Here is a 23655-nt window from a genome sequence, read left to right on the forward strand (position 1 = left end):
GTCTGGTCTCTTCCCCATTTTCTCCCCAGCCGTATCAGACTGCTGACTCATATCCAGCTTGTGATATCCCAACACCATGTGCTCTCTCACATTACTGTTACTTACTCAGATATCCCTCATCTGCACACATACGCTTGTTTTCCTTTCCTCACTGCAGACCTTCTTACTCACATTTGCTGAATTCCCACCTTACCCATTTTAACCATTTCTGCATCTTATCAAGACCACTTTGGACTCTAAACCTGCCCTCCACAACATCCAGAGCTTACTGGAGCTTATAGTCCCTCACACACTGCGCTCTCCAGTCCATCATCCACGACTTCCGAAAACGGTGAGCAGCACATGCCCTGGGGCAGAACGAAGGGCACTGCACTTCAGGCTCCCTCCCCATCTGCTGAGCAAACAGTAACTATTCCTTGAACACAGTATTTCAACCAGTCCTTCACCTGCATCACACTAATTTAACCTAGACAGCAATTTAACCTAGACAATTTTTTCCCTGTTTACTTGTAAGAATGACACACGGCTTTCCGCAACACTGCCAAAAGCCTTACTAAGGACATACCTACTACTTCTATCTCTTGCACCTCTTACTCCATTCAGAAAGGAAACTAGAGAGGTTTGACACATATCTTTTTTTAACAAGTCGACACTGGCTGGTTTTCTATCAGCTTATTATCCTCTGGGTGTTTACAAATTGATTTATAATTTTCTGGAGCATTTCATCATGTATCAAAGTTAAGCTGACAGGCTTCCTCATTTTAATGTTTAAGTTTGCCCTTCCTCATCCTTCACAAGTTCTTAAAGATAAAAGCTAAAGTCCAGGAGTGGTTTCATCTGACTCGCAGGTACTCAGGGGCCAGTTTCAAGAGACCCTGATGACTTGACTGCGTTCAGCTTCCCTCCCCATATTTCACCTCTGTCTGCTATCCCAGCTTGTGTTCTTTTCCCTCTATTTAAGCGTTCCAAATACCCTGTCATGATCAGCCTGTTTGGGAAAACTGAATCCAAGAAAGGCTGGTGTTCATCCTCCTCTTTCTGACCAGCTTTCCCCTCCTTATCCACAAAGTAACAGAAGTCTAATTTCCTTCATCCTTCCCTTATTTCTACAGTCTTGAAAAAACTGAATTTTAATACCCCTTGTAGTTGCAACTCATTAAACTAGGTGCTGGTGCTACTTTTTAAATTTTTCCCTCAGCAATGCATTCTCCTGTTCCCATCAGTTGTAGTATGCCTGATTTTCAAGTAATTGCAGAGAGCCTGAAGTACTTGTGATATTTTATGTCTTCCTCCTTCAATAGGACAGTCTGCTGCCACGTCTGTAGTATCTTGTCTTCAAAAAACCGCTGCCAGTTCCCTTGAACTTTCTTTTCCCACCCTTTCCAGCCTTTACCTATCTATTCCAAAGTTCAAATAAACCAGTTGTTTTAAAGTCCTTTGACATTATTCAGCTGCTTTTACTCATTCCTTCCTCTCCTTCAGATCAGAAGCTCTTTTGTGATCATTTCCACTCACATTGCCTTCAGTCTGCAAATTGTCAACCGCTTCCTTCTGATGACTCAGAATAAAGCATAAATTCCTTCACCAACTTCCTTTGCCCTCAGAAACAAAAGTAACTCTCTTTAGATTTTAACTCTTATCAAACACCCTAGACAATATTCACTTGACCAAAGGTAGGCATCTATTTAGCTTGTCACTCCAGAGAAGAGATCAGGATCTCCCGGAGTGAGATTCAACTTAAAACACAGTCAATGCCTAAAGCAAATCACATCACATAAAACATCTCCAACGGTTCCTATTTTTCCTAGAGTGACCCACAAAGGGAAGCTCTGGCAATAAGCTCAGACTCCGGCATCTATCAATCACAGAACCCCGTGCGGGATGGAAGGCACCTCTGGAGGTCTCTAGTCCAATCTCCCACTCTGAGCAGGATTAGCGTAAAGTCAGGTTGCCCTGGGCTGTGTCCAGTCGAGTTTGGAATATCTATAAGGATGGAGATTAACACCTTCTCTGGGCCCGTTCCACTGTCTGACCACCCTTCTTCCCACTGCTTATATTTAGTTAGACTTCTCTGTATTACAGCTTGTGCCGGTTGCCTCTCATTCTGGCCCCGTGCACATCTGAGAAGAATCTGGTTCTCTCTTTTCTGCACCCTCTCAACAGGCAACTGCAAACAGCCATAAGACTCTCCGAACCTTGTCTTCAGACTGAACAAACCCAGCCCTCATCCTCTTTTCCTACACCATGTGCTCCAGCCCCTGACCACCTTGGTGACCTATCCATTGACCCACTCGGATTTGTCAATGTCTTTCTTGTGCACAAAACTGCTCCGACTGCTCAAAATGTCATCTGACTCATGCCAAATGCAAGGGAACAATTAGTTCCCTTGACCTGCTGGCTACACTGCTGCTTGTACAGCCCAGTATGTTGTTGTGCTCCTCTGCAGCAGGGGCTTGTTCATATTTAAATCGTTGTTTATCAAGACCCCATGGTGTTTTTTTCGGCACAGTGCTCCCCAGCCAGATACCCCCAGCCTGTAACGGCGCAAAGAGTTATTCCATCACAGATGCAGGACTCTGTTGAACTTCCAAAGGTCTCTGTCAGCCCACTTCTCCAGTCCATCCAGATCCCTCTGAGCGCCAGTGTTGCCCTCCAGCACATCAAGCACTGTCCCCAACTTGGTATCATCCCACAAATTTGCTGAGGGTGCACCCTGTCTCAACATCATGGTCACTAACAGATATTTGGACAGTGTTGTCCCCTATATCTATTCCTTAGGGATGCACTAGGTTCTTCATCCTTTTCTTGTCTCCTTACCCATTCCATAAATCAGCAATTTGGCTACAAGGACACTGGGGGAGACCATATCAAAGGTGTTTGTAAAGTCAAGGCATACAACATGCGCTGCTCCTCCCTTGTCCACACAGCCAGTTCTCTCATCACAGAAAGAAATCAGGCTGTTTTGTCCTTCGCAAATCCATGTTTGCTCCTCCCAGGTACCTCCTGGTCCTTTGTGTGCCTGGACCTCTAAACCAGAGAAGATTATTTGCTCCGTGTCCTCCATGCAACCCCTTTTAACAGTTCTTGACAGTTAAAATGCTCCTTACCCCTTGGACCTTTCCTATCAATACTTCTGTTAGATCCTAAAAATGTAGAAAAAACTACTTGTCCTAAGCTTGTGGGCAGTAAACTCCCGATGTAATATTGAACTTGTCAGCCTGTTTACACAGATTTAAATATAGCATGTATCAATAAATATGGTATTTCTTTTTCAGTTAACACAACCTACACATTTATTTACATGATTAGCACTTTTATACACAACTCTTGATTGATTTTTATTCCTTACATTCTCATATTTGGCCATGAGTAATGACAGACTATGCCAGGCAATTGGTTTTTTATTTGGGATTGATGTTAAGTTCTAGTTATAAAATAGGTCTTAGTGTGTAAAAGTGAAATGCAGTAAAAATGTTGAAGAGCAGTATTTTCCAAATCAAGGCAAAAATAAGCTCATCATTACACTTTTAAGTAATGGGTCTCATTAAGCAAGGAAGCATTACCTTGATGAACTGAATGTCAGTTCTGGTTGCCATATTTCTCAAGATCACAGAACTGGTAGATCTTATCCTCTACTGCACAGATTTTGTTTATAGATTAAAAGACGAAAACAAGCTTTTCAGCTTTTTTTTTCTCCCAAATGGTTTCTTACTTTTGAATGAACTACTCACTGAATTGAAATAGCTGAACAAACATGAAAAAGATATTATCTCTGCACCTGCAGAAGTAAAAAAAAGAGTTTAGCTCTTCAACAACAGGTGTTTAACTAGTGACTGTCACCAATTCTGTTGTCTGACTTCCTTTGCATTTCAGCAGCAAATAGACAGTGCGATACATTAAAAAGAATTTAAATAATTACAAGAACCTGTAAGATCTAACTTTACTCTGCCTGAAGTTCAAATAAACCCAATGTACTTTTCTTTAAAAAAGTAAATACGTAGCACAGTTTTAATTTAAAATCACATTAAATATTTCATACCCATTCTGCACTGCACGGTTTGCAACTGTTGGAAACACTGCAGTATGTTAACACAATTCTTAGCTCTTTGATTTTTTTGAAGAGGAAAAAACCCCAACCACGACAGAGACCTTGCTGTGAAAAAAGACACAGAAGCACTTGCTGCCTCATCCCCCATAGAATCCAAGTGTGCTTGGAGGAAGAAACAGGAATGGGGTAGATGTGAATAAAATTAGCTTTCGATATTCAGAACTGTATTGCAAAAACTTTTGAGCAAATATGTCGCTGGCTTCAAAAAGCTTTTGCAATTGTAACACACGTTTTAAAATTTCAAGCTATTCAAGCTGTAACATGTACAAAATCTTCTTCACTACTGCCACTATGCTTCAGCCTGGCCTCTTTGCATTGACATTTTTCCTATCTCAGACAGCTCTGAACCAAAAAGCTAGAAGATGCCAAGCAATGCTTTTAGAGCTCACAAGATCAGTTTGCATTTGTAACAGTTTATTTGTCTCTGTCTTCCCTTAATTTTAAATGAAAATACCTCCTCATTTAGTTCTAAATAGGAGCTAGAGATGCTATAACCATACAACTGGGCATGGATGAATTTTCTTTTCTGTTTACAACATCTGTCAAGCACCTAGTTCTGACGTGCTGATAAAACAAGACAGCTTAAGGCAATAAACATGTCAGATCCATCTGTTCTTCAGGACATCGAGAAGAAAAGGAATTGCTCCCTGCGGTATTCTGTACACTTGAGACCACTCTGGAGAGGTTTCCCTCTGCTGCTGACAGCAACTCAGCTCTACCAGCCTAAGCCAGTGGGTTTCCAACCTTTTCCCTGTCTTCTACCTGAGCACATTGTGTACCCTTGGCTTCCTCTCCCTTCTCTCCATGGTCTGAGAACTGGTGGCTGGGACAGGGATGCAACTATATGGGAAAGGCTTTGACAAAGTCAGGAATCACAGCATAGGAAGCAAGAGTGAAGCTCATACCAAGTCCACTTAATCCAGGATCCTGGCTCCAGCAGTGGCTCTCAGCAGCTGCAGCACCCCACTCTGCATCTCAGACTTGGTTCACACCCATTATGTCCTCCACTTTCTTAAAGCTACACCATCCCTTCTCATATTATTCCCCTGCTTCATCGAGAAACTCCCACTGTGAATACTTCAATCAGGGCAGCCTTCATATTCTTTAAAACACAAGTCAGTGGTCTAAGCAGCTGAAGGCAACCCTGAACAGACACCAGCCGCTCCAGTTATTTGCCACTCATTTGTCCAGCTCCCCAAAGCGCGGCTGCAGCCATTGTTCAACAATGCTAGCAGCTACCAAAGAGCCACCCACTGCATAGCTCCAAATACGGACCACACCAGTTGGAGCAGAATAAGCACGGAAAACAGTTGACAAGGCTGAGGTGTTCATGACAGAAATCACCTTCCAGCTGTGTTTTAACGAACTCTGCATTTGAGCCACCTGCAGCCACATTCAAGGAGTTTGGCAGCCATTCAAGAGATGCGCTGCTTTCTCACAGGAAGGTAGAATTAAAGTCTTTTTTACAGGACATATACAACCCATTGACACTGAGCTGTCTATAGATCTTTAACTCAAGTAACACTCATTCAATTTCTTGCTTTTGACTGACAGGAGAAAAAAGGGAAGGAGGACCCAGCCTAAATGAACACAGGAGACCCAGATAACAAGCACAAATTCAGCTGCTTTCTGGAATGAGGAGCACTTAGCTTTGGCCATACGAAGGCAGGAAACAAATACACAAAAGCTCCTGTGTACCACATACTGGTCACATATCCATACTACTCAACCCACCTGAAAAGCAGACATCCAAGAAGACAGAGCTCAATGGAAAAGATCCTGCTTTGCTCAGCCCTTCCCGACTGGTCCCCATTTTGAGCAGTCTTTAACCTTGTTTCAACTTAATATTTAAAGCTAACATTGAGCTGCCGGTGCTGAATCCAGTTGTAACAGTTCTACCGAGAATCGCTTGCTCTAGCTTCAAACCACACCGACTCTAATGAAGCAAGATGGCCAAACATCTTGTCCTCCAATACACAGGACTCCACGTGCAGGGGACACAAGACAGTAGGGCATAAAAGTTATGAGATGGAAAGGGACCATGGAGCTGGGTGACACCCTCTCCAGAAACCGCAGCCTCTGCCATGCAGTGCCAGATGGAGCTGGTCTGCAGATCACAGGTGTGCCTGTGTGGATGTGGCACTTGGATGAGCAGGTGAATATGTATAAAAAAGCTTTGCCCTTCAGCTTATCATGCAGCACATATGTAAAGCAAGGCGGGTCACAGAATGGATATGGGCTCTGGTGAAAAGAAAATGGAGAAAAAGGAGATGGGGGGCAAATTGTAGAAGTCTCACAATGCATGAGATGGGACAAATCTGGATCAGACCCATACTGTCTCATTCTGCTAAGCACTAGAGGCAAAGGATTAAGCATATTGCCCACTACAGTTCAAGAAAGTCATGTATATTATCCGTTACTTAGACTGGCAAAAAATGTGAAGGAACAAAACAAGCAATCAGAGCTGAGGGTCTGATTACTGGAAACCAGAAATATCCTTTTGGAAAGCTGGCCTTATTTGCTGCAAATCAGTTTCAGCAGCCAATTTGAAGCTATCACACCAGCATGCTGTTATATGTAAGTTAATAAGTACTTACTATTGATGGCTTCTGCAGTGGCTGTTTAATTTTTAATCATATCCTTAATTTACTGTTTACGTTTTTATCCAACTAGAGTGTGTGCATGTGTGTGTAACTGTGTGACAGTGAGAACATGGAAAACTGTGTTTATTCACAAGTACAATGCCTTGCTTTCTAAATGAGAAGACACGTGTGTCTCCCGCTTGAAATTTTTTCACACAGCCCTCTTATTTTTCAGGAGAATGTCATCTCAGGCTGCTGTGTTATGTTGCACCATTCTGCTGTTAGAGATGGGCACCACTGACCTCTCTGTGCAATGCTGTACCTGAAGTTTGGAACTGAATGTCATTAAAATATCCAGTGCCAAGAAATAGGCCATTTTACCAGCACTTTCCTGAAGAGAAATCCCAGCATCCCTTTTCATCTGTAGATCAGATATTTAGGTAACACCTGGGACACCCTCATCCTCCTCATCCCCATTTCAACCTTTCATTAGATCCCTATAGTCATAAAAGCTAGATGCACTGAAGGGATGGAAGATGGATCGTTTATTTTTAAGCACTAACAATTTTTCATGGCGATCAACAATAAAATTCTCAATTACAGAGCGAGAGCAAATAAACCAAAGGATAGAGCTTCGAAAAGAGCTGGGTGATGATGGAAGGATAGAGATTAGAACACTTCAGAGTCCAAGAGATGAGCTAATCACAAATAAAATACTATTACAATCCTATTACTACCTGACATGCTGGTTGGTGTAATGCCAGTGATTAAAAAAATAAAACATCAAAAAAGTAAAGCCAGAAATGCACTCAGCGGAGGCATAATGTGTTGATATGGATCCTGGCAGAGCTCTCAGGAGGTGATCTGACACCCAGCACAACTCCCTGTGCCCATGCCCTTCACGTTCAGACTGCCTCCAGTCACAGGCTCAGCTGCACAGTGAATCAGGACAGCCAGTAACAGGACTGCGTGCTCCTCAGACAGACTGCTCTCACTCCCAGCAGGCAGAAGGGAAAAGGCAGGACCCTTTGTTTCCCCCATGTAGCATCTACTTTGAGGAGAGATGACAGCAGGTACCTGAAGAGCGTCACAGAAAAGGTTTAAATGGAGGTGCCTGACCAGGACTCATAGCCTCCTCCTGCTGTGTTCATGGCTCAGCATCTGGGTACTCACATCCCACTGTATTCCCTGCATCCTTCAGAGCTGTGTTGAAAAACCCAGGCTGGCAGCTACTTTATATTGCTCTCAGGAAGAAACAAAAAAGATACTGTTCTATTCTTCTACAAATGTAACAACTCCAATTTCACTTTTTCTTTACAGCACAAGAAAGGTAAAGACAGGAAAGTGGTATGTTCGCATTAAAAATAAACATCTAAAAGTTCCCATAAAAGGAAGAAACTAAAGGGCTACAGCTATAGATGTCTGAACAGTGGCAGAACAGGTTGGATTAATGTGCTGAGGTAAAAGACTAACAAATAGAGAGGAATATACTGCATTTAGAGTAAATGCTATAGGCTACAGCACTCCTTTTCAGCAGCCCTTTGCACTCTGTAGCCAAAGCACGGGGCAGTTGCGTGCACCTTCAGACAGGAACCATTCCTAAAAACACCCACCCCAGGGAATGCTGCTGCTGAGTACGCCTAGCCCTGCACTCCAGGAACCGGACTCCCGTGTTCAAAACAAAAGCCATCTGCATCAGCCAGGCAGCTCAAAGAGGCAGCTTCAGCTCTTGTTTTCTTCTTTGCCCCTGGGAGCAGGAACCAGCAGCAAGGAAGGAGGAGACTGTGTAATAAAAAGGAGACAGGAAGGTCTCCAGTAGGCTCTGAGTCCTAAAGATAGCAATGAAACTAGCACGAAGGGAAGGAGGAAACCACCCTCCCACATAAGAGGAAACCCCAAAATAAAACCTTTTGGCAGATGGTAAAAGGCTTTAGTATTCAATAAAATGAACGAGCTGCATAAGAATGCAAGAGAACTTGAAGGGAGACAGAAAGCCCAAACAAAAGACCTGTGAAGAAGCTTGGGTTTTCAGTCACCCCTCTGTGTTTTTATTTCAGATCATTTTTGGATAGGTTTTACCAGCTCTTCTATTTAATTGCAACTATGCAGTTCATGGTTTTCCAGAGATTTACACCTTCATTGCCTGTACTGATTAATTGTATGAAGGGAAGAAGTTTTCAGTAAGTTTTTCGAATTATAAAGCAGAAGTTCAGTCCCCAGTGAGCACAGCTCTCAGCCTGGTCCTGGCATTCCTCTGTAAGACTGGACCCAGCTCCACAGAGGCAACAAAAGGCACAATCATAAACTAATAATGGTTTCATGTTTGTATCAGGCTCAACCACAGGCAGATGAAAGGAAGAACTCAGAGGACTAGGATCTGTCTAACAGCAGTTATTAAAGCATTCATGTCTGAGAAAAATTGCCAGAGCAAAGGTAAGTTATAACCTTATCCCAGGACAATATATAAAATAAGTCCTTGTCTTCTTCAGACTAAAGGACCATTTAAATTACAAGTAAGAAAACAACCACAAAACCCCTGAACCTAGAACTTGTAACTCATTAATTTTAGCCTTTTTGGTTCGTGCTTTAATTCTGCTACCAGTGAGCAGAAGTTAGCTCAGTTAAAAAAATGCTCATAGAAAGTATTAGAATATAAAAGACGGTATTATCAATTGAAGGAAAAAAAAAAAAGGCAATTTAAAGTCATAGCATAACCAAATTTTGCTAACAGGTACAGTTAAAGATGATAAAACTAATATACTAAGTAGTGGAAGATTGGTGTCAAATTAAAAGTGCGTAACATCACTTGTTACATGCTTCATACTGAGATGTAAAAAATGGGAAAAGCTCCTGCCTACTTTTCCTGTATTTAATTGTAGTTATCCCAGACTAGATGGTGAGTTCTCCAGCTGACAGAAGCAGGAACCTCCAGAGGGCAATGCTTTGCACCTATTATGGACATCTGTTTTAGAAGGGCACAGATTATCTTAGGACGTGGCTGTTGTTCTTCATTGATTATTTGAGGAATGTGAGCGATGAGTTCAACCAGACACCTAACTTCTAGCTGGCTAATGCAAGATGCAACAAAGACACTTCAAACTGCCAAAGCTAAAAGACAGTATACTTGTTTTTACCTTTGATTATGCCATTTTAGTAAAGAATATGAATAGAAAGAGTACGATAAAAGCAAGTTTTGTGGGTCTCATTTTCAACACTGATTATGAAATTAGGATTACAAATAACACAGGCAGTGCACATCATCAAAAGAGATTTTGAGACCAAGTGAAAAATAGGCTTTATATAGTTAAGAAAAAAGTTCTAGAGAATAAAATATCAAAACTGTATTTCTGATACAAGAAAATTGGCAAGGGATCATATCTTTCAATTTTAGGAAGACCTATGCTGACTTAGAGAACAGAACACTTATGTTTCTGTATTTGTGGTTTTAATTAAGTTACTAAAAAGGTTTATGGATTTGATCCAAAGGTCAGCAAAGTCATTGGTACCCTTCATTGATTTGAATGGGCTTTATAGTCTCAGGCTGTAGAGGAAAAATGGGCTTGATCCTGTTCTCATTTTAACTAGTTTCACATTTTGCTGAAATCAATGGAGCATTACTCCTTCATTTGCCCTCACAGAACCAAGAGAAAAGTTGAGGTCTCAGATTTTCCAGGGGACATAACAGCGATAAAACCAATGTGTAGCTGGTGGTAGACATAAATTTACATTCCTCTTAGTAGAGTGGCTACTTGCTCACTGTGCTAGAATTGATACAGAATGTGTGCATGAAAAGTATATATCTAGTTTTAAGTAAACTAAAGACTTTCCCAAAGCCTACCCAAATTAATTATAAGCAGCAGAAACTTTAACAAGACACTAGCTTTGAGTGCTCCTAATTCCTAGAGACATCCTTGATAAAAGGATTCCTCTCTTGTGGTCCCAGAGTCTGTTTACATTCCTTACCTAAATAGCCTAGGTTCTGATCATCTGGATCAAAAGAAAACACTGAAGAAATCCGTAAACATATATTCTCATACCAAAAATATCAAGTGATCAGCTAAGCAATGTACAGTAAAATTCCCACAGTGACATGCCCAGTACTAGATGGAACAAAAGAAATCTCAAGAATAGCAGTAATGGTATAATAAAGGAAAACATGAGTTGCTGACAAAGCAATGGTCACACGTTTTAGTGCTTATCACAGCAGCTGATATTTAAGGAAGGAGAAAGAAAATTTATCAACAGACAATTCTAGCAAGCAAGTATCAGTAAAAAATAATAACTCGCTCAGAAAGAGCTTATTAGGATTAGAAGAAAATAAAACACTATTTTCATGACAATAGCTGAAAAAAACCACTACACCTAAAGGAAACATTTATAGAAAAAGACAAAAAAAAAAAGCTCATAGATGTCTCATTTTATGAAGATACATCCCAGGAAAAAGACATTCATTACCTTGATGGGCTGTAAGGGCTGGCTGCTTTTCTATGACCCTCAAAAAACCATGCTCCAGGTTTAAGTAGAGATCTACAAAAGTCAACAATATTAGCGGTTAGTGTCACAGTCAACAGCTGTAACAGAATGGATGGCAGCTGCACTGCTGGACACATCAAAGCAAACCCTGAGTCTAGAGAAAGATGCATTCAGAAACTACTCAGGTGACAACTGATCTGTTGGTGTAGCTGTAGTGGTAGGACTGTCCCTCCCTTCCCCTTTCCTGTCCCCTTCATCTGAAATATAATTTGTTTATTTCAAAGTGTTTAAAGTTTGGACCAAGAATTATAACTGCTGTGACACCATGGTAGTGATCAGTGTAAGGAATTTTCACATCTGCATCCTTAATTGCCTGACATTTTTAAAAGCTGGCCCATTGTCTAAGACGATGCTGATCGCTCCTTCCAGCATCCAAGATTCTTTAAATACGGCTGGACCATCTTCACACCTTAGGACAGAAAACCACAAGGAATGGCTGAAAAGTTTTTCACGTAGTTACACTCTGTGGAACAAGCTAAAGAAATTCCTCACCAGACAATTGTAGTCTAATCAGCCGTTTAAACAGTCAGGCTAACAAAAGAAAACCAGAGCAGGAGATACTAATCTCTTGGCCCAACTTAAACAACAGTCCTTAGTTACTCGAGAGTTCTTAAAGGAATGAAAGACAAAAAGAAACAGAGTAAGAAAGTTTTCCGCTATTTCTTAAGAAGACTGGAATGACCTAAGACTTTAAAGAAAGAAGGAAATGTGATTACCATTCCCTCTGCATCTCTGCCTCTGACATATGCCAAAGAGGAAAGAAAACAAAAAACATACAGCTTAGTGGACTTTGCACAGTAAAATTTAACAAGAGAAGCTTTGCATTACTGCTCCCTGAACAAAGGCACAATCAGTTAGCAAAACCCCCTTTTTTTGCTGTGAAAGAGTTTTTGGGTTTTTTTCCAGGTCTTTCTCTCAAAACCCAGCTCCTGAAAGTCCTCCACAACAGCGTGCTCTCAACACAAAAAAACCCAATAACTGAACTTCAGAGTCTGTGGCTGACGGTACTGGCAGTGAGCCTCCCAACTGGTCTGAGTGAAGAATGAAAGAATATGGCAAAATCACTTGTTTCAAGGCCCAGGTGCTGGAATTGCTTCAGCACCATTTCTCATCAAATGCCAGCTGATAGCAGCTGGGTGTCCCAGATGAACTGACTGGGAAGATCTGAATCCTATTTCTAGCGGAGAGGACTCAAAACTCTAAGACCATGTCAATGTATATGCCTTCAGACCACGCTCAGGCTTGAAGGGGAACCTTGACGTGTCTTTTTGTTTACATACAAAAGTCTCTTAACTCACTTATCCCTACATTCCTCAGGATGAGAGCTCCAGCCCTCCTGTATAGCTGAATGAGTCCGCCAAGTCACAGTCCTGGCATTTTATACCAGGCTGTCTGGTTACAGAATGCTGTGTGTATCCCTGAGCCTGGCTATTTCCTGGTCATGCTGTCTTCAGGTGGAAGTCACAGTATGAGGCAAATGTATGTCAACCAACTACTTTTCCATCGGTGTGGATAAGCTTAATTGAGCATAAGCTCTAGGATGTGGATGAAACCTTAGTGTGGTCGAGGAGCTTCAGAACTGTGTGGTATTGCCACGTACGTGGCTGCCTAAAACCCAACTTGTCACTCTGTCACTGAGAAAAAACAAAGACTGACTCAATGCCCTTCAGGTGATACCTTTGGAAAAACACTGAAGTTCTTAACAGAGCTGCTCACCCCAGATTTTTTCAAGGTATGCTTGCTTCATACAGGTAACTTCTAATAATTCAGGGGACTGGGAGGTATTTTTACAGACAAATACTTCAAAGATAACGTTATGCACAACAGTATATATTTAAATTTTAGGATCACACAGTACAGCTGTAGCTGAACTGCAAACAGAAAAATACATTTTTAAAAAAACAACGGCCTGCCTCATTTCCATTCACATTCACGTTGCAAATTAAGGCTGCTCTTTTTATGCTTCTAATGGAATTAGCACTTAAATAAAAAAATTAGAGGTGCTTTATGACTACTTAGGCTGCATAGAGGAAAATCAGGTATTTTTTTGAAAACTGTTCAGAATTTTGTTAGAACTCGGAACTCCTTAACATCAAAGACCACAAGATCATTGTTAATACACTTCAATTTATTATTTTATAGGGAATCAATTTCAATTAAAATCCATTCAACTAGTGACTGGGAAAATTCTATATTATTGATCGTAAGGGGGAACTGGCATAGTTAAAATTATTAATCATACTTGAGCATGTCATAAACCACTGGGCTAGTACCCATGCTTTATGATCATGTCAAATAAAGAGTTTTTAAAATCCCATCCTTCCCTTGGTGGAAGATGCCAGACATCTGCATACTGCTTAGTAATAAAGAAAGAGTTCATAACACTGCTGACTGCCTATGTATAACTAAGTAAATGAAGGTGCTCTATCATATGAAGCATAAAAGCCATTAAGAGTAAACTTTAATTTGAATAGAAGCACATTCATTTAAAAAATTACATTACAGAAAGGCTTTTAAAGAATGTGAATGAAAAAAAAAAGCCTTTAAATAAAACAGGTTCTTTTTACACAACTTAGAAAAGCAACTTTACAAAGGCATAAAAAGGAGAGGGTTTTTCTCCTCCCTCCCTTGAATCTTTTCAGTAATTATAAATCTTTATTGCACAGGCCATAAATGCTAGTAACAACAGGAAGAAAAATGTTTTTGAACTATTTGGCAACGTTCACCTTAAGGGATTCAAAACAACAGAACTTTATTTTAGGCTTTCAAAAAGGCTTTAAGTGACTTTCATGTTTGTAAAAAGTGCCAATACGGTGAAATGCTTTGCAAACAGAATGCATTCATGCTGGCGTCAGCAACCGTGGTTTCATAAAATCAGAAAGATGGTGTTACCAAAACTCATCTGAGTTAAAAGGGCAACTCATCCAGCTTTCAGACCAACTTTTTTCAGCATAGGAGTTTACATCTGGGCCTAGCGAGCAGGAACTCATCTCAACCCAGTTTAGCCATCTACCACGTAGACAAATCCATCTGGCAGCCATCCTGAGCTTCTGTAATAACCAATGGAGAGCAACAGGTACAATTCATCTGATGTGTCTCAGGAGTGACTGGTATATCTGAAATACAGAGGATGTGTAGCTACTACTGCTCACAGATGATAGCAGGGTTGCTTACAGTCTCTGTGGAAGGGAGAAGATATCCAACTGAAGGCATGTCAAGTTAGGCTTTGCTGCTTCCAGCATCACTGAGGCTGCCAGTGACTATATTCTAGTTTGTAAAAAAAACTTGTTGTGAACACCTTGTTTCATGAGAGTGAGAGATACTCAATGGATACTAAAAGAATTAGGCAGGAAAGTACTTTTTCTGGTGCAGCAGTTCTGGACGCTGGGGAGCCCAGGGGGATGGGACCACAGAGAGGGGCCAGGGTTCTGGGCTCTGCCTAAACAGCATCTGCTTCTGTCAGAGGCGGAGTACTGGGACAGAGGGATACTGGATCTGACCAAGAATGGCATTTCTTACCTTCTTATTTCCAACACTATCCACTCAGTTCGATCATAAAGGTGTTAGCTGATGAAGACAGCCAGGTTTTGAACCAGAAGCCTAGCAACAAAAATATCTATGTACTCTCTAAGGGGTCAGAGTTACAGTTAGGGCTCCGATTTCCTCAACTCTTTTATAAACCAACTATCAACCAATTTTATTCCATGTCTGACTTCTGCAAAAAAAATACCATTAGAAATGACAAATATGTTACATTGTAAATGGCACCATCTTACAATATGCAGACTTGATTTATTTAAACTCCGTGTGAAAGACTGTACCTATTCCTGGAATCCCTTTTACCAGCCTGTTCTTTTCGGCTGGGTGAAAACAAGTGATTTCTACTGGCACTGATCACAAACAGCTGTTGTTAAATCACAGCCTCTGACTGCTCAAAACTTTCCTATTTAGTTGAAAGTTTTTCATGACTGGTTGCAGCACAAACGGCAATATTTTATTTTTTTTTCTCAAACCTTGAGCAGAATTGTTTTCTCTCTTTCCAATTTACACAAGTGGGGAAATACGTACATATAGGGTGTGTGTGTCCGTGTGTATATATATATATATGTAATATCTATTCATCAAACATGTAAGACAGTTTTGGGTATGCATTAGCTCAGAAGGCCTAAACTTTCCAGACCAAATTTTCCAGTAGACCGACTACTGAGACATTTGAAAAGCATGAATGAAAAAAAATCAACATTAATAAAATAGTAAGAAAACCAGACAACTGCAATCATGTCCTTGCAATCATACAAAACAGCTAATACTACATTCCCAGTAGACTGAGTTGCAATATTATTTATAGAAACACATAAAAATGCAAGCACATCATAATATTATACAGCTAAAATACTGCCGCAGAAGTTCATCAATATAAATTTCATAGTTGCATACATGTTTCCTGATTCATACTCCAAACTAATATACTACACATATTGAAGGACAAGGCTGTGCTAAACCTATCCAGAGTGCATTACAATGTATTGTCCAGTGTATTGGAACTTATTTCACCTGTCAGCTGAATCACTCAGTTATTTGATATAAATATGTATTAGCAACACAGCAATAGCTAAAAAGTAACTAACAGAACCATAGTAATTCAATGGTCTACCAGGGACCATTGATTGCACTGCAAAGTATATTCTTCAGGTTAGAAACCAGCCACATGAAATTCAAATAACTGATGCCATAGATGGAATTTGATATTTATCGTCACTGATGCGTGTATTTTAAACATTTTATCTGCGCTCAGATATACACTCCACATACGATATTCTGCTTCAGCTAAAACAAATGAAAACTATAGAGAACCCCTCAGTGCATACTTGTAACCTGAAAAAATTGATTTTCAGAAGTCTTAAGAGTGCCTAAAGTCTGAAAAACCTCTCAGGAACAACCACGATTTCTGAGTCCAAAGCCCACGTCCTCTGTAAGTGCTGAATATGCCCTTGACTGGGAGTGGGAAAAATACAACAAAGATTGCTCTTTTGTAGTCTAACGGATGGGTAGCAAAGTTGTTTTACAGTCTCGGAAGAGCAGTGTTAAGCACAAGTGCTATGATTCCTACAGTGGTACAGGAAAAAAGGACATGCAATGGAAAGGAGTAAAAGGGATATAGATGTCTAGTGAAAATAAACCCACACTGAGAAGAAGGTTGAGGTTTCTTTACCTATAACCAGGCAATTTAGTATGTTGAGTCCTGGAACATGGTTTTGATGCAATGACAAGGGATAAACAACTACTTCTGGGTAATTTCTGACAGTGTTTCCATGCTACACTTTGTGTTCAGCTCACAAGGTCTCTCAGAGATTTTGGAGCATAACAGGAGCACAGAGCGAAGGAAATCAGCTGGGAATTAAATTTGTTTGAGCTCTTCTGAAATATCAAGTGGTTTTTTCTGCGCCTTGGATAGGTGCCATGTATGCAGCATATGACAGAAACATTTGCATAGTAATTTGTGCTATAAGAAGAAAGGCCCTTCCTGACTAGCTGGAAGCTTCAGGGTTAGGGAACAGAAAAAGGTGAGATGAAGACAATGAAAACAAAAGAAGGGGTGCCTGGTAAGAGGACAGTCAACATTTCAAATGCCGCACGCCTCTGAATACCACCACAGGGACATGAAACCGAGATTCCTCAAGTGTTACGTACTTCCCCCGCCAGCTGCCTGGGAAGGCGAACACACTGCCTACCTGGAGTGTTCGCAAAGGCAACATCTGCTGTTTTTTACAGAAAAGAAAAAAGACTATTTCTGGCGGAAGGAACTCACAATTCCTCAGGTGCCAAAACCTTGAGTCCAGAACGTACCCAGGAAAGAAAACAGTACATCCTGGAAGTGCAACAGGATGACCCTCTATCACAAACCTCAGTTTTTCAGACTTCTTTACAGGGATGACAAAGAAATGTGCTGATCTCAAGGGATACGATGGATAGTAGGCAACAGCCGTTCAGATACCACCGTATCCATACAGCCTATGCAGCAGGGGGACAGCAAGCTGCAGTTGTCCTCTGTTAACTCCAAATGACCTTGCACAGTTCTGCACTTAGCAAGGTCCCATGTTCTCAAATCTTCTGCCCACCCAAGTTCCTTTTTAGGCAGGTGTGCAACTCCCAATATTTGATGCTGTGTACTGGAGCCACCGCAGCAGGGAAAATCTTCATATGTGGGAATTCAAAGGTGGGAGGGAGTCTAGTACTTTAAGGCTTTGATTATGGAAAATGACAGCAAGTCTCCTTACAGGTGGTGATGCGAACTGGAACGGCACTGCTCAGGTGCCTGCCCACCTTCAACATTCACAAGGAAGAAACAGATAAAGTGAAGGGAAACTAGCATCATGTATGACAGCCTGGGAGGGTTCAATGCCAAACAACTCAAATTTTGATCAAGCCTGCCTTTACTCTAGTGTTAAGAGGTTGATAATGCTGTACAAATCCTTGTAGCATGTTTCAGCTAGGGGGAGTTTCATGATCCAGGTTTACTCACCACATGGACCCTGAAAGGCAATGTTTCTGCTACAGGGTTCGTCTAAAACAGTGAACGATCCATCGCTAGAATACATGGCTCTTACTTCATCTTTCCTCAGAAGATGAGATGCATCTTTGAAGGCCCTCTAGTTCCCTTCCTGGAAGAACACAGTGCTAGGGTACTATTAACAGGTTTTGAATAGGAGTAGTTTGGAAATTGAAGGAAGGAAAACAAATAGGTCTTTTTCTAAATATCGTTGAGCACATATGGTGAGCACCAGGGGCAGGATGAGCACAGAACTTACTGAGGAAATAACTTCAACAGGTATCAACAGCTGTGATGATTTTCAATGAAGCATAAAGCCTTATTCTAACACATTTTGATAGCAGGAGAATATTATTATTTTAAAGAAAATTTGGCACATTCTGTGGCCTGGCAGTATATTCAGGTAGCACTTTGCCCTATATGAAACTCACAGAGGAGCTCAGGAGGGGGCCAAAAGTAATCTTAAATGCAGGTATCCTTTAATCCAAATCCAAAAATGCTTCTCAAGCTCAGCCCTATTAGCAGATTCCTGTCTATGGATACTTTGCTTAGAATCACACATAGCACTGTTCTATCATTTTGAGGACAGTCTCTTCTATGCTAGCCAAATGCAGGACTCACATTGAAAAAACTCAAAATAACTCCTTCCTTCTCTGTGTAGTTATGTAAGGCATTTTTTTAAAAAAATGATCTTTCAACTCAGGCTTACAGTGATAACAGTACAATAATGGTGTTTCCAACAGCGTGCAGCTCTCCCCAAGAGACACTGGAAGATATTTTGTCAAATTAGTTCCTCAACATCACTAAGTCTGGAAAAAAAGCACAAATCAGTAGTTGGGTCTGTGTCCTTCTATCCTGGTGGAGGTTAGAATAGCGTTTCTCCTGATAATAGCCTCAATCAGGCAGTTCTTAGTCCAAAGAAAAGTCTTCCTAAAACTCAAGACAAGCCTTCAATTACACAATCACGTACTCTTGTGGCTTTAAGATCCCCAGAACAGACTAGATGGTGTGTCCTGAATGAAGAAGAATGAAACAGTTTTAAGTCATTTTCTGAAAGAATGCTACTTCTCTACTGAGTTTTTAAAATGAGGTTAACTTTCTCTGCAGACAACAGAACACAAAACGACTTAAAATATCTGTTAAGTATTACATAATTCCCTTTTAAAACTTCTCCCCTTTGCTCCAGCTTCTATTGGGGTACGAACTAAAGTCAGTGGAAAGCCTTTTTGCTGACATCAATGTGCTCTGAATGAGGACTTCATTGCTTGCAACCCAGCTTGTGTGCTACATTAATTCAGAAAGAGGTTTTAACAGCTTCTTTCACCTAACAATCTCCTGAGCCGTGCGCTGAGACAGAGGGCTTTTTTTCCCCTCTTTTTGGAGGACATTTTGGAGGACAGCAAAGCAGAGTGTAGCAATAGCTACACTGTGACCTGCATTTTGCAAGTGGAATTTCCAAAAGGCAGAAACTGCTGGCATGCAAATGCATTACTTTTCAGAGAAAAAATGTTCTCTAAATGTTCTCTGAAACAGAAAAGCACTTACAGAAAGCTATTCCAGTAACAACCTGGATTAGGAACGTATAAAACATAATAGGAATACGAGTGGACACAGTTTGAAGAAACTGGGCAAGGGGAACAGAACTAGTATCGGAGAACAACTGACATACACACAGCTTTACAGACTGTAGTTCAGAAATTACACCTTAACCTTAGTACCTGCAAATAAGCAGTTTCAACAGACACACACTCCGACTTGGTGTAAATGAGGTGATAGGAATAGGAATACTGCTGTCATCCTATCACTCACTGTCCCCCCTCTCTGGGATCACACAACTAACACAGTTCTGCTGCACAAGGGCACGTTTTATGGACTGTTGTGCTGCCCCAGAACTCCAGCTCTATTTAAGAAGGTTGCAGCTGAGCTGAAGTGCAATGCAATGGCCAGCACCATTGTGGGGGAAGAGAGCAGGAGCCGCAGACCACCAGCTTTTTGTAAGCTTGTGCTGGCTTTCATAAAGCATATGATGGCATGCCTTTTATATGCCTTATATAAATAACATTCTCTCTACATGGCAGAGAGAGTGTGTTAAACACACATCCATGTATCTATCACTACTCTGTCCTTCATAGTCCAGCAACGTGTTTATTCATCCTTCTATCAAAGTCCAAAATTGTATCCTTAGCTGTATCGACAAGGAATAAATCTCAAAGGATGCTGCCCTGAATTCCTTGAAATGACAGTTGCCACTGTTTGTCTGATAATGACTCATACACCAGTTGATGTCTCCAGAAGGGATCCAGAGAGAAACAATAAAGCAGAAGCCTGGAAACAGTACTCTCAATGCCAAACACAGGTTGATGGAGAAATCTTTCTGGACTGTGGTGATCAACTGAACCAAATTTATATCTAGTGGGTCTTCACTGTCCCTTATCAATAAAATCCCAAGTTCCATAAGCAGGCCTAAAAGAGCAATGGTTGGTGACCAGAACTTCACAGTCCAGCAAACTCTCAAGTAACGCTCCAGATGCAGGGGAAAAGAGAACCTGGCCAAGACTGAAGAAAAGGACATAGGAATAATGGATGAAAGGATGAATGGATGAAGGGAAGAGGAACAGTTCTAAACATCTGGGGAAGACACTGATGCTTCAGCACGTGCACTGCCTTTGACGTGACGCAAGATGAGGGTATCTCATATTCACAGATCACAGAAAAATGAAGGAGCCTTAAAGCTCTTCATCACAATCCACACAGCACCAAGCCTGAAGGAACAATTCAGTTGAGACATCAGCTCTTTCAGATAAAATGCAGCTTACTCAACTAATCAGAGAGTTTTTCCCCAAACACAAGTGAGCAAAGCTTAATCAGGAACATAATGCCATGTGTGAAGGACATTTTGTTAAAAATACACTGCATGTACTGAAGAACTCTATTTTTTTCATATGATGTGACATATAACAGGCACTGAACCAAAACACCACAGAAGTACGTAGTTTATGTTATCTCGCTGGACTACCAAACATTTAACATTGAGAAAGTATTGCAGGTATATAGCAGAGGCTTTCTAAATGTTCCTTTACACTATTGCCACCATGACTGCTTTTCTTCCATGTTACCACAGCTGTTAAAAAGCTTTAATAGAGAGCTAATAACACAAGTCATCATAAACCACCTTAACCTCATTTGGAAAATATGTATAAGCTTTTTTGTTACTCCTTCTTCCCCGTCTTCTAATCAAGATCTCCATATTGAGCCCAGTTTGCCCAGTTTTGTGTTTTCTTAGCAGTATAAATTAGAAACAACTCTATTCAAGTCAATAAAATTACTCCAACATGAAAAAGGAATCATCCATCTGCAAAAAACAGTCTAACAGGTAATTTTCCACTGACAGCTCTTACCATAAAACACGTTACAGAGATTACTCTTTTATCTGACACTGAAAGTAAACAATTAATGCAAAATGCACAATATCTGTAAAGGCACTATGCTCACTACTCGTGCCCTTTATATGTAATTATTTTCATCTTAGTAAGCAGACATTTAAGTAAGACTACCGTCAAGCTGTAGATGGAGCTTATTCATCATGCAAAACAGACAGCTGAACATGTCTATTTATTTATGCATTATTTTACCTTTTGTTCCCACCTTGGAAAGCATGTGGAATCTATGAGACATTTTCACGCATGATTTCTTGCAGAACATCGAGTCACCTTTTATGCCCTCAGGCAAACTTCTCCTACCTGATCTCAATAACTGTCCATATCAAAATTATTTTTCATACCTTGTGTAAGCAGCTGGAGGTTTCGGACTTCTTCTCTCACCTTCAGCTGAAGGACTTGCTGCAGAATGTGCTGTCGCAGGCTTTCCTGGGCAATGCCCATTCGTTCAAGCTTTTTGTCAGTAAGTCTCAGCAAAGCACGGCCTAGATGCAAAAGGTAAAAGGAAAAATCACTCAAGGATTTCCATTAATGCAATATTCTCACTCTGACAGGACTGTTTGCTACAGAAAAACCTCTCAGCCCTGAAATACCTCAGTCTGAAAGGTTACTGTTTCACCAGTTACGCACTTTGTTACTCTCAGAGACCTGTGTTCCACTCCTCCCTTTTCTTTTTGATTTTCTGTATTGCTTTGGTGCTTTGTGAGACATTTAAGCATGTAAAATAGGTATCTTGTGGCATTTCAGGCAACAAATTGTTCTTAAGTGCCAGCTGGTCTCCCACAGGTAGGATGTCCCCTGTAAGTCTACAATTAGTCCAGGTGCCTAAATAAACCCTCACCTATTTTCAAGCATCTACATTACTGACAAGACACCACAAGTGAAAGTGAATTTTACCAATTTAATAAATTTAAGATATACTGAGGATGAATATTGTTGCAATTCCGATATGTCTATAGTGTAATAACACATTTCTCTGAAGGGCCCTGTATTTTGTGTTCCAGCCTTCCAAATCCCCCTCAACAGTAACTTATCACAGCAAAACTGAAAAAAGAGCCAGAAATTTCCTTTCACGCTACCGGTTATACCTAAATCATTTCTGAAAAAAAGTGTTTGCCCCAAAATAAAAACACATTTGCCCAACTATAAGGAGCCTATGGTCTTTGCAGGCAATCACTCCTGGTTTGTGACTTATCTTCACCATTAGGGTAATGTTGAGCCACAATCCTACCCAGATTGTAGATGTTAAAAAAATGAAACAATCCACACTCCCCAGATCCTGCTAGTGGAACTCTGACTCCATCTTTTGGGCATCACTATGCTATAACTAAAGAGGAGGAAGGTGGCACGCTGGCTAAGCCAACGCTAAGGAAGTTTTTGGACCAAGCAAAGAACCAAAGCATCAAGCAGAGCTTTACCTTAAGAAGAAACCCAAAACTTTTTTTAGTCTTCATCACTGCTGTGAGCTAGTGCAGGGAGGAGTGCCCTGCAGCCTTCTACTGACCCTTGATTGCCAGTATATGCATTTGCTATCCAAAGCTGCTCTGGCCAATACCACCAAATCCTACTGGAGCTACACTGATACTACCTTGGAAAATGACATGTTGTTTGGTTCACTTTTTTAAACACACTCAAATCTTTTTAATTATTAAAATTCTCTCCTATGATTTCTCAGGCTTTATTCTGAAACCAGAAGAAGAGAGTGAAGAGCAAGTTACTCCCTCTGCAACACAGCAGCCTCTGTGCTACCATTACTGTGACCTCTGGATGAATGGTACAATTCAGCTCATCATAAATGGCTACTCAACATGGCAAGATAAGGCCCTTATTCCATCTCTTTCCTTGCAAAACAGCAATGAGCACAGAATTTTTATGATTATTTTAATTAAAAAATTTAAGATGAATGCCAAGAATTTAAAGTGGCACATAATACTTGCCCCAAACCAAGCAGTTAGTGGTATACCCTTCACTAACTGCTAGATTTCTCTCCCAAGCAGTTCTGTGAAGTGGTTAGTGGGTACATTGTCATGTAAAATACTGTGATATTGCTATTAATAAAGCTAGATGTTATTGATCAGATAAAAAATTACAGGATTCATACACTTTCTGCCCTTCTATGTCTCTCAAGCACTACACACTAAGGAAGATGCCCTTTTGATTAAAAAAAATCTTTCTTTGAAATCATAAACAAGAAGAATTCTATGGGTTAATGTAATAACAAAATATGGAAATCAGTCTCTTACAGATCAATGCCAGCTGTCCAATTCCCCTGGTGATACAGACAGTAATAATGACTTCAATTTTTATATCATCTTATCACACTAGAACATCTTAAAGCAATTTATAAAGGATGTACAGCAGTCCAAGAGTATGGTCTGTAATGTCAATCTAACAACTGAAAGCAAACAAAAAATAAACAAGTCATCAGTTTAAAGAATGCCAACA

The 23655-nt window shown here is 40.6% G+C and overlaps 1 protein-coding gene across 3 annotated transcripts in view; it reads right to left on the reverse strand.

Moving 5' to 3' along the window:
- The window catches only part of SAMD12 (sterile alpha motif domain containing 12), a 174098-nt gene that overhangs the window by 66592 nt on the left and 83851 nt on the right, over nucleotides 1–23655 (reverse strand). For 2 of the 3 annotated variants that reach the window (XM_040586126.1, XM_040586125.1), the window contains exons 4-5: nucleotides 21555–21695; nucleotides 11146–11217 (exon numbers count right to left, since the gene is read on the reverse strand). In XM_040586126.1, the coding sequence (XP_040442060.1) occupies nucleotides 11146–11217; nucleotides 21555–21695 (213 nt within the window). The remainder of the gene's footprint in view (nucleotides 1–11145; nucleotides 11218–21554; nucleotides 21696–23655) is intronic. The other variant, XM_040586127.1, reaches the window with a different exon arrangement.

This window comes from Falco naumanni, chromosome 3 (genome assembly GCF_017639655.2).
Source record: "Falco naumanni isolate bFalNau1 chromosome 3, bFalNau1.pat, whole genome shotgun sequence".
Taxonomy (NCBI): domain Eukaryota; kingdom Metazoa; phylum Chordata; class Aves; order Falconiformes; family Falconidae; genus Falco; species Falco naumanni.